Raw genomic sequence first — 11,231 nt, 5'->3', positions numbered from 1 at the left:
TCAGTCTTGCTCTGTTGCACTCTTGTAAGTACTGGTGGTCACACAATGCCCATGGGAATATCACATTTCTTTAAAAGTACAGGATTAGATGCATACACTTCAGTCTTTGCATGTCCTCATTTACTTCATGTTGTTCACAGTAGTAATGCTAAAGTTTTGTTCCTGAGTTTTATTTATTTAGCCGTTTATGTGAATGCTTTATTTCATTACAAGTGTATCCGACATGTAATGACATAAAAAAAAAAAACAGGCCAATCAGATGTTTTATTGAGATAGAGACAGTGCAGAGCTTTATTTCAAACCAGCGTGCCTCAGAACACGTACACTTGCTGTGAGGTTGTTGTCCCTGCTGTATTTAGTTTTCGCCCTTGTCCATGAGCAGGTTGTTTATCTGAAGTGCACAATGAACGCGCCCTCAGCCCATGTCTACTCTGCTAGTCCTACTGTGCCCTAATCATTTTAATCTGAAGTAAACTGTCCCACTTTATATATTCATCCCACAGATAAGAACACTAGAAAATGACTCTTTCTCTCTCTCTCTCTCTCGAGTCTTCCTCCTACTCAATGTTAACCATCGGATAAGCAGCATCTGCTTATGGGAGAAGAAAAGCAGCTGCTCTACTGGTACCGTAACATGAGGGATCCAGTTACATTAACCAAGGAAGTTTACGAGTTTTTCCATGTGAAAAGATCAGGGCTGTTTTAAACCGCCTTATCAACTCCAACAAATTTGTCAGCCAGTCACGGCATATTTGAACAGTGACAAAGGCTGTCTTTGTGGTCGGGTTTAGTTTTTCTCCTCATCTGTTGTTAAGATCTGCTTGTTTTACGAAGCATCTCTGGCCACCTTGAACAGCACAGCACAGGCTCCATGACCACACTGCATCCCACAATCAGATCCCTAAAAACTAAAAAGATCAACTCTTGAGAACTGAGACTTAACAATGTGTTTAATGGCATTTACCTGCTTTATTCCCATAGCCCAGAAAATCTCTATGTGACCATACTCACAAAACCTATGATCCAGTTATAGTGGAGAGAAGGCAGTACACTCCTCACGCTGCTTTTCATCATTTACTTGACAAATCCAGTTAATCCAGGTGTGCGCAGACAGATTTAGAGACACTCCCTGAACCAGAAAAAGCAACAGACAAGAGGATGTTGTTTTTAAATCTTCTGTGTTTGTGAATCAATGTACCGTGTCTCTTTGAGCCTGTGGAAGTGCAGGTTTTACAATGGCAAGTGCAAAAAAGAATAGTTCTCCTAACCTTCAGCTTCACCCTTCAACAAGCTCCTTTATCTGATGAGCGTGTTCGTGAACGGCCTGAGACACTGAGAGACGCTGAGAGATACTGTCAAATTTTCAATGCCGTCAAAACAGATGCTATCTGCCCTCTTCATGTCTAATTACCTGTTTACTCCAAGGACCTAGAATGAATGATGCTGTTGATAAGAACTCACTCGAAGGAAATCATTAAGATTAGTTTTGACATTCAAAGATACGCCATAATTTGTATCGTACAATTTAGGTTGATGAAAACTCAAATTAAGTTGATGAAAACTCTCAACAGAAGGATTTAAAAGGAGAGAGGAATCATCAATTCAGCAGAAAGGAATAAGAAAAACAAGGTCATGACACATGTTGCCATAGGTATAAGACTAATCCCCATGAGGGCAGCAACTCTACAAAGTCAGACAGGTTACTGGCGCGAGATATCTTAAGTCTCCTTCTATCAATTCCATCAGTCCTCTGCCCACACTTTGGTTGTGTCACCACAAACTTACCCACCTTAAATATGTAAAGCCCTAAATCGTGCATGCCATCTTATCGACTCTGTACTTATTCAGCCCAGCATGCTAACCTCCACGAAGCTATACTCACTTCTTCGACCACATTGCTGCTATTCAGCTTTCACAAAGATAGTTCTCATACATTACAACAGTCTAGAACTGATCTTTCAAAGTACGTGCAGCAATACTATCTTATCTAGAGAATCTATTTTTGGAAGAGGCAATACACTGCAACTCTGACAACATTATTATTTTGGTTTATTTTTTAAAGCCTTAAGAAAAAGTTACATTTACCCGTTTGTCCTGACTAAACCTTCGAGAATAACCAACACTGACTCTGTCAGATGGCATTCCAACCACCTTCTCTCGCCCTTTGTATGTCCCACAGTGGTAATCATGCTAACAAACCGATTTTGTTACAATAATAATTACTGTCACATCAATGATGATGTGAAAAACTGGCATCTTCATTTTTATTTGATTAGCAAATGATAGTTTTAGACTAAATGACTCAGACCAGAAATTGCAGTTTCGTTTCACAGCGTTTGTCATGCAGTTTATCTCCCCGTAATCAGGTCAGGAGCTCTTTAAAGGAATCAGATCTCATTCTTTGGCCCTCATTTACAATATCACCCCCATGCCTGTCTGGTCTTATCTTCTCATGTACAGTTGATGTTCTGTATTATCACAGTTTAACTCCACGTAGATGGTTTAAATGTCTACCGTGTGAATCACTCACATTGTCAGTATTATCATATGACTTTTAATACCCAGCTGCTTCACAGTTACCTACAAATAATTGTCACCTATATAGGTTGATTTAAATCCCCCAAAACATTTGATATGCCAGGATTACCATTTACAAACATAAGTACTACATGTCTACAAAATGATTATGGTTTGCTGAAAGTACAAAGTCATGGGACAAATAGGCTAAAGGTCAACTTGCGCATGTTTATAACTGAGATACTGTTTAACACAGAGCTTCAAAGAAAACAATGATTTGATAATGAATTAGTCAACAATACTGCAACTGACATCAGTGATCAAATGTTTAATTCTACAAACCCATATCGTCTCCATTACCACAAGACATATGGGATTTTGGCATATTTCTTAAAGCATACAAATTACAGAATGTGTATGAACAAAATAACTTTAGCACAGGTACTAGTAGCATTGGGTTCAAAATAAACATCCAAATAACAAACAATCAACTTTAATAGTGAACATAAAGTAATATCACGGATACTAAAAGTAAGTTTATGATTATAAATCATAGCTTCATACATCATTTCACTGTCACCACAACGTGGGCCCCCAGGGGCCCCTGTAGTCCCACATGTAGGGTCTGCATTCGTACGCTTTGCAGAGGGAGGTGATCAGTGATGATCGGACCAGCTCGTCTCTCAGGCCCAGAGCCTCTGCTTTGTACACGTCCTTACAGAACTCTGATGTTTGCTGCTTTCGTTTCGTCTTGTACCTGCGGTTCTGAAACCAAATTTTCACTTGGGTCTCGGTTAGTCTTAAGGTGCCGGCCAGGTGAGCCCTCTCTGGGGCAGACAGGTATTTCTGCTGGTTAAATTTCTTCTCCAGTTCAAGCACTTGGAGGTGTGTAAACGCAGCTCTGGAGCGCTTCTGTTTCCCCAAGGAGGAAAACCCGCTGGACTCTGAGGTGCTGGGACAGGATGTGTCCAGGGACCCTATGAAGTACAGATGTCATAAAGTCAACAAGAGGGGAAAATACTCTGTAACAGTCAGCTTGGTGGAGTACACATGTCCGGCTGTGGAGCGCTTCATGATCATCAAAAAGGTTATGATTTGAACATGCTCTCAGATAAAAAACAATTATTTCCCTTTAACATATTTTTTAAATATTACATTGACACAACGTGTTGATACAGACCTATTATTCATCGCACACAGATTCATGCCATCTTCTGAAACATTTCAAAGTCTAATACACACAAATCCATTGGCTAGTCTTACATTCCTGCGATTGAAGGCCTGCAGGATCTCACCTGTCTGCACTCCAAAGGCTGTCCCCTGAGGGCAGAGTTGCTCTGACAACTTTTCAGATCCTTCTTTCCATTGAGAACATCGTTCCATCTTCTGTGAACAGCGTTTGCCATTAAATACTGTACCGTCCTTAACGGAGAGGATGTCCTCTATGAGGAACGAGGTCACAGGTTTGACTGTGTCAGACATTTCCATCCAGTAATCCACAAATCAGAAGCCTCTCGGGGGCAGAGGGCTACAGCGAGGGACTGGGTTGAAGCAGTGTGTGTCCTCACACACTCACACGGTCTGAATTTATACAAGAACAGAGGCGGGTTTACTCCGACTGCACCGGCAAGTGAAGGAGGCGGGCCAACTACTGCTGCCAACTGTTTCAGTAACTTTCATTTGTTTGCCTGTTCAGATCAACTTGATGGGAATTTCTGAGATCAAACATTATTAGTGTCTTATCTAAAATATCTATTGACGTGATCTATTACACGTGAAGTGTTTCAATGATTCTAATGCTCATGAAAACAAAATGAACAATCAATGTACTTTAATCTATATACAATATGTACATTCTGTCACATATGATTATGTTCCTTTTTTATGAAGATTGTATCAATACACTAAGTTATTAATTGATAAAGTAAACTTAAACTAACACAGACTACAGCAGATTCAAATATAATATTGGTGTCTTAATAATTAAGTCTATTCTTTAAATTAGTAAGACAAAATATGAGAAACTCTTTTGTGTATAATGGAATATCACAAGTGTATTAATACTCTGTGTTCTGTAGTTTAATCCCATATTTGTTTTGATCTACTTACAAATTATCTGGGCTAAATTAACTCTACGACATTAAGAAACGAGCGAGTAAACGTGTATCAGATAGGTAAACAGTGAGGGCACTTTTGAAAACATTTGTGTGTCCAGGCAATACTATTACTGAAATATTAAGTGGATTATCTCTCTCAACTTGATTGTCATTTGGATATGTGTCTTCATGCCCCCATCAGTTCAGCAGTAACCCTGTTATCTGCGTTGCAGGAGGGACAGCCGGTGGACAGCAGAGTGGGTGGTCGGAGCACTAATGACTTCGACACATTGAGGCCGGCTCCTGAAACAGACTGAGTCGCTACTCGTTGGCTGTGTATTTGTTGTTCTCCGTGGTTCAGCCTGGCTTTCTCCGAGAGAACGAGGCGTTTACTAGCAGTATCTGTGCTCCTCTGGGAGTTCACGCTTCGTTTGGAAATGCATGAATGTAGGTATGATAAACATGATCCTCTCCGTGGCCCTTGGCCCCGCTGACTCCTCCAGCTTCCTGGCCACCAATCATACACCAAGCAGTCTCAATGTCAACTAGATGAGTGCTTGCATTATTACTGCTTAAATGAAATAAAAGTGAAACAGTTAAACTTTCCGTTATCATATTTCCATTAGTGTTAAGCGCAATGTACATTTCTTTATGTGCAATAGAAATGTAAAGCCAAACTGAATGATGTAAGTGTTTATGCATTTGCCCTGGTTTGTGCATCTTCATATACAAAAGTCATCTGTTTTAAATCTACTGAGGTTCCTCTTAAGCATCAGCTGCTGTCTTGTCAACACAGTATTAAGATCATTAGTATGATACGCTTCACCTTGAATTCTTTGTCTGTGACCATCCGTCTGCAACTCTACGCTGACCTGTAAGCCCAGAAATCTTTCTTCCCTTTTTCTCCCTGCACAATTTTTCTTTTGATATTTTCTAAACCCTGTTGTGTATTGTTTTGAGCATACAGCGCTGAATATGGAATGAAATCTAATGAAAAATACTTCAGGCTTCCAAAGTTAAGCAGCTTTCTGATTCCACTGAAAATCTATTTATTTGAACCTCACTTCAATACATCTTTAAACTGACATTGTACACATGTTTGATAATCATAAGTAGCATATTAATTTGGCCAAATGATATGTGCAGTCAGCTCAATGTCAACAGTGTAAACAAAGCCAGCAGTGAGAGTGACTCATATGCTGTCATCCTCAGCCCTTATTCTGAGACAAGCCACATGATTGCTCTGAGTTGAAAAGACTGACGTTTCCTTCCTATTTATTGTCTTCTGAGCGTTCATTGCACAGATATTTGGCTGCATAGTTGTGCATCAGATGTGACACAGTGGAACCTCTGACCTTTAACGCTGGAGAGGCATTTGTCTTCCACAGTACAAACTATGTGGTGACGATGTTTTCTTTGAGCCACCAAAAGTTGTTTCACCATCAATCTTCTGTTGTGTTCTTGCTGTTTCTTTGTCTGAGATGAGAAGCAGCAAGACTTTGTTGTAACTGTTAGATCTAGTCTAGTCACAGTTTTATCTGCTCAGTATCACTGTTGTATTATCCTGTAACCCACACCTGGGTTATTGCACAAGTGTTTCATTCCGTCTATTGTATGGTGTTACACATATGTCCTCTGATTGGGAACAAGTCAATCAGAGGTTTACAGACAAATCTCTGTTACAAGAGATCCATGTTAGATTTTTAACTAAAAAGATATAAAAGTATTCAAAATAACCATATAGTCTCTCTATCTACCACCGCCCATTGTCCATTTACTGCTGAACCCCTTTTCAATTTGTATATATATATATATATATATATATATATATATATATATATATATATATATATATATATATATATATTCACATAGCCTACATGTGTGATAAATACATGTTAAGTTATGTGAAAGTGTAGGAGTCTTCCAGTAGAGGGTGCTTTAAAGCCAAACATCAAGTCAACAACACAATGAGCTATTTTACCAAAGGATTAGTTTGAAGAGAGTCTGATTATGCACCGTCAATAGTTATCTTCCATCCTGTGTAGCTCATAAGTGCAGTATTTAGTGGTTACAGGGTGGATGTTTGAACACAGGAACTCTGATCCTGAGTCTGTGAATCATCACAGCACCAATCATAAACATCAGATTATCAGACAGGGATTTGAAGGCTATTACACAGCCAGAGACATATCTGCTTTTCTAAAACTGACGTAATTACAGCATGAGTTAAAACCTTTTTGACGAAACCATAATATGTCTTTCACTGGTGGTCAGAATCACGTCACCAACTGACCCTCATCATCACAGTGTTTATCTTTATTTGGTATTCTGCTTCCATTCAAGTCTCTCTTCCTCGCTCCCTTGCTCAGATGCTATAGCACACACACACACACACACACACACACACACACACACACACACACACACACACACACACACACACACACACACACAAATAGAGCACAAAAACCCTACAAAATACAGATGTGGCGATCTTTAGTGAAAGTGTAAAAAAAACTCTTATCAGGACTTGACTGACATTGTATTTAAATTGAGGTATTTCTTATTTTTGGGTAGAAAAAGATAAATCGTACTTGAAAACCATGGATTTTGCAGAACACACTCCATTAACACAACTGATACAAACCCTTTCTTTTTCCGTTGTTTTCTCTTCTGTTTCTCTGATGCCAACCTCCTGTCCACCTCACTCAGGACCAAGCACCGAACCTGGTGACAGAGCTTTCTCCATCGCCGCTCCCTCCCTCTGGAACTCACTCCCCAAACCCATCAGAGACTGCACCAACCTGACAACTTTTAATTCACCAGTCAAAACACACCTTTTTAAATCTGCTTTTGATTTGTAATTAATGCTGTGATTTTATATGATGTACTTGTTTTATGTTAATTTTAACCATGTAAAGCGACTTTGAGAATTTTGAAAAGCGCTATATAAATAAAATGTATTAATATTTTTATTTTTCTCTGACACACACACACACACACACACACACACACACACACACACACACACACACACACACACACACACACACACACACACACACACACACACACAAGAGCCTTTATCTGATCTCTTGAAGTGTCTCTGGTCTCCTCTCTGTCTACAGCTTCATCCTTATCTTTGCAGAGATGCTCCTTGAGCTCCTCTCTCCTCCCAGAAGTGTTTCTGCTTCTGGCCCTTTGGTTCTGAGTCCATGTCTATTGAACATCACACTCAATTTATACATTCATTATTTGATAGGCATTTACAACAATAAAATTGGAGCATGAAAAGCCAAGCAAGATTGAATGATTAATACATTTGAAATATCCATTACTAAAAAATGATGAAGCGTTTTTGCTATGAGCTTTTGCTGTGATATTCGAAATCCCTCCAAATTAAAATAGTAAAAAAAAAACACACATTTCCTTAATTGTATTGTTTTCCAGGTACTGGATTAAGTTGAACAGCCAATCAAACATATGCCATTCATGATACTGAGAGAACATCTTCCAATGCAAGTGGTTTCAGTATCTGCTGCGCTCATCTGTGAGTGACAGGTCGGACTGGTACTGTTTCCCGTTTGATTGAAAGTTTGAAAAAGTTAAAGAGCCACTCTGTCTGCGGGTTTGTTTACCAAGCAAAGCTCCGGGACAGGACAAGCTCTCCAGCCTTATCAGCGGATTTGTGAATGGGACAATAATGAGCTCAGTTTGATAGAGCAGAGCAGCCTGTCAGGTCAAATGTCACTTCGTCCATTAGCTTTTTGATGGCTCCCTTTGATAAAAGTCCACAGACGACAGCTAAAGAGTTAAACCGATCACGAAAGAGTCTGTAATTGTTTTGTTTTTTGGATCCAACACCTATTATAACTGGAAAATGTGATAATATCAAGTTAGGGTTCAGCCTTTAAGCGCTTTTAAAGTGTTTTCACATCGGTATTTAGAAAGCATGTCAAGCTTCAAACAGTTCATGTTAGCTGACGCGATATAAAACAACTTTAAAAACATCTTAAAAAAGGTTAAAAACGGTCACATAAATAAAATGATTTAAATGCATTCCATGAATGCAAGTGAGTGTTTTGTGGATTATTTGTCGTGAACAATAATACGAACTTCATATTATTATTTGATATTCCCAATTCAGAATGTGTAGCACTTTGAAAAGTATCGAAGACAAAAGGATACAGATACTCTTAAAGACAGTGAGCATTAACTAATCAGCTGTGTTTTTTTATTTGCCTCTAAACAAGAGAAAACTACAAATAGATACAGTCCATACAAAATATCCGATAGAAATTTGACATTGAAATATTTGATATCACAGCATACAGACCATGTTCTTGCTTTAATCACCAGCCTCTTACGCCTTGTAAGGAAGCCTGGAAGTGTCCGCGGCTGAAGGGCGCCTCGTTGTTCCCTGTTAAATCTAACAGTTGGCTATTCGCCACCTGTGCTGCTGACGGTGACGCACTGTGATACCCGCAGCCGTACACGCTGCTGGTTCCATATCCAAAAACGGGATTATAATGTCCGAGAGTCACATTATAAGGTGCTGCTGTATGGGCACCTGCGCTGCAGAGCTTTCCGTCCCGCACCAGCACCGGCACCGGCACCCTCCTCGCTGCAGGTGCATACCCCGCCAGCTCCAGAGACTTGTCCTGTCGTTGGCGCTTGCATTTGTACCTCCTGTTCTGAAACCATATTTTGACCTGTGTAGAGGAGAGTTTGAGCACGTGGGCCAGATGCTCTCTCTCCGGTGCGGACAGGTAGCGCTGCTGCCTGAAGCGCGTCTCCAGCTCGGACACTTGGGAATGGGAGAAGAGGACTCGGGGTTTCCTGCGCAGCTGGGATCTGCTTTTGGGGTTTTTGTCACAGTCAAGTGAACTGTCGAGACCGCATATCTCTGCACAATATAAAGGAAAACAGTCACACAAAGTCACAACAATTCTTGAAACTGAATGATTAGGCTTCTAAAAACATTTTATACACTTAAACTATAGGCCTACAAAAATAAATCATTTGTTTCTTTGACATATAAAGGATTGTGATTCGGAAGAGAGATGTCAGTACAGTGCTGACAGCATCACTGATATTAATCTTTTTTTCTTTCTGCTAAACGAAAACATATTATCTTCTAATAAAAATCTGAGAAAATGTACTTTATCATTATTTAATACAATAGAACACACATGTTATATATATATATATATATATATATATATATATATATATATATATATATATATATATATATATATATATAACACAGTCTACTTTATAATAATTAAATAAAATAAAGTCGAATAAAAACCACAAAGATTAAATAAAACGGTGTTAGTTGGAATAAGTATTTGATTGTTTTGACGTTTTAAAGCCGAGATTTTATAGCTTTACTGAATTAAAAATAATATACAGTTTAGTTATTTGTAATTTGATCATTTAGTTAATACCGTATTTGTGACAATTGGAAACTTAGAACTTAATTAAACTGAGTACCTATAGAGATCGTAATAACTGATCACAGTGACGAAACAACAAACAATACTAAAGTTTTGAATGTCATAAACTATATTCGATCACTTTTGGATCGGTGGCAAAATATCGCAAATGTATGGACCTCCCCACGTATTTATGTTTATTGAAGATAAATCGTCTACTTATAATCTATGTTTTCAATTGTGATATTTCAAGGAAATTAAAAAAAAGTGACGGTATCCCTGTTAGCTCGCGCTCAAGGCCCCTTGCGTCGTTCGGCTTAAACCTGAACGACGCATCATCTCACCCTCATCGAGCTCCTCTTCTGCTGCTGAGTGGTGCACGTCGAGCTTCTCCTGCATCCCAGAAGCGCACGGCTCCGGCTGGCAGTCACACACGTCCCTGGTCCTGGAGGCAGCGTCCACGTGCTCATAATTCATCGGAACAACTTGATCAATCATCAGGAATTCCTTTTCAAAATCATGGTGGTGCTCCAGCTTCAAAATATCCTTCACGGAAAAGGGCGTCGTGGTCATGGAACTGGGATGCATCCCGACCTTCTCAGCCGGTTGTCGCGCTTTTAGATCCTTCAACCACCACTCAAGCTGCTGCTGCTGCTGCTGCCGGACGCGTCTCTTCACTGGCTGATGAGTGAGGGGCATGGGGAGATCTGAATCATTCAAGGGTCCGGCTAAAGAGCAAGGTAGAGATTGATCTGTCACCCCTCTCCAAAACACTGGCCAACACCCATCCCGGCCTCAGCGCACTCCTTTTCTTCTCACCTTACAGGAACCTCTCACATCATTGATCCACCCTTCCCTCCGAGAGTGTATTTAATTACACAATTGGTTAGCGATGGGTCTAACATGTTTGTAATGATTTTTTTTAAGTTATAGACCTCAGAAGGGTGACACGAAAAGGAAACTGAACACAAATAGTCAAATTTATAAAATATGAAAAAAAGTTCCCATTTCATATATATATATATATATATATATATATATATATATATATATATATATATATATATATATATATATATATATATATATATATATATATATATATATATCCAGACTTGTACTAGCACTCAGAGATTTGAATTAAACTGTTTTTTATTTGGTATAAAATGTGTTG

The 11,231-nt window shown here is 39.2% G+C and overlaps 2 protein-coding genes across 2 annotated transcripts; both read right to left on the bottom strand.

The window, feature by feature from the left end:
* Window positions 1-3,093: 3,093 nt before the first annotated feature.
* LOC137793381 (homeobox protein Nkx-3.1-like) lies at window positions 3,094-4,005 on the bottom strand. Its single transcript, XM_068589475.1, has 2 exons — window positions 3,813-4,005; window positions 3,094-3,494 (listed from the first exon to the last, which is right to left on the bottom strand). Exons 1-2 carry the CDS (start codon window positions 4,003-4,005, stop codon window positions 3,094-3,096), a joined length of 594 nt encoding a protein of 197 aa, XP_068445576.1.
* A 4,963-nt stretch (window positions 4,006-8,968) lies between these two features.
* LOC137793380 (homeobox protein Nkx-2.5-like) lies at window positions 8,969-10,756 on the bottom strand. Its single transcript, XM_068589474.1, has 2 exons — window positions 10,402-10,756; window positions 8,969-9,522 (listed from the first exon to the last, which is right to left on the bottom strand). The coding sequence occupies exons 1-2, from the start codon at window positions 10,754-10,756 to the stop codon at window positions 8,969-8,971; spliced, it is 909 nt and encodes a 302-aa protein (XP_068445575.1).
* Window positions 10,757-11,231: the final 475 nt, after the last annotated feature.

The sequence above is a fragment of the Clinocottus analis genome, unplaced genomic scaffold (assembly GCF_023055335.1).
Source record: "Clinocottus analis isolate CAN_PGR_092001 unplaced genomic scaffold, fCliAna1.0.p SCAF_227, whole genome shotgun sequence".
NCBI lineage: Eukaryota > Metazoa > Chordata > Actinopteri > Perciformes > Cottidae > Clinocottus > Clinocottus analis.
This window is presented reverse-complemented; position numbering and strand designations above follow the sequence as displayed.

What these genes read in the sequence shown, in the direction of transcription:
- LOC137793381 (XM_068589475.1), bottom strand. Translation starts at nt 4,005, where the DNA reads ATGGAAATGTCTGACACAGTCAAACCTGTGACCTCGTTCCTCATAGAG. An exon ending in AGCCTTTGGAGTGCAGACAG is followed by an intron (nt 3,495 to 3,812) that starts GTGAGATCCTGC and finishes TGTACTTCATAG; the next exon opens with GGTCCCTGGACACATCCTGT.
- LOC137793380 (XM_068589474.1), bottom strand. Translation starts at nt 10,756, where the DNA reads ATGCCCCTCACTCATCAGCCAGTGAAGAGACGCGTCCGGCAGCAGCAG. An exon ending in AGAAGAGGAGCTCGATGAGG is followed by an intron (nt 9,523 to 10,401) that starts GTGAGATGATGC and finishes TATATTGTGCAG; the next exon opens with AGATATGCGGTCTCGACAGT.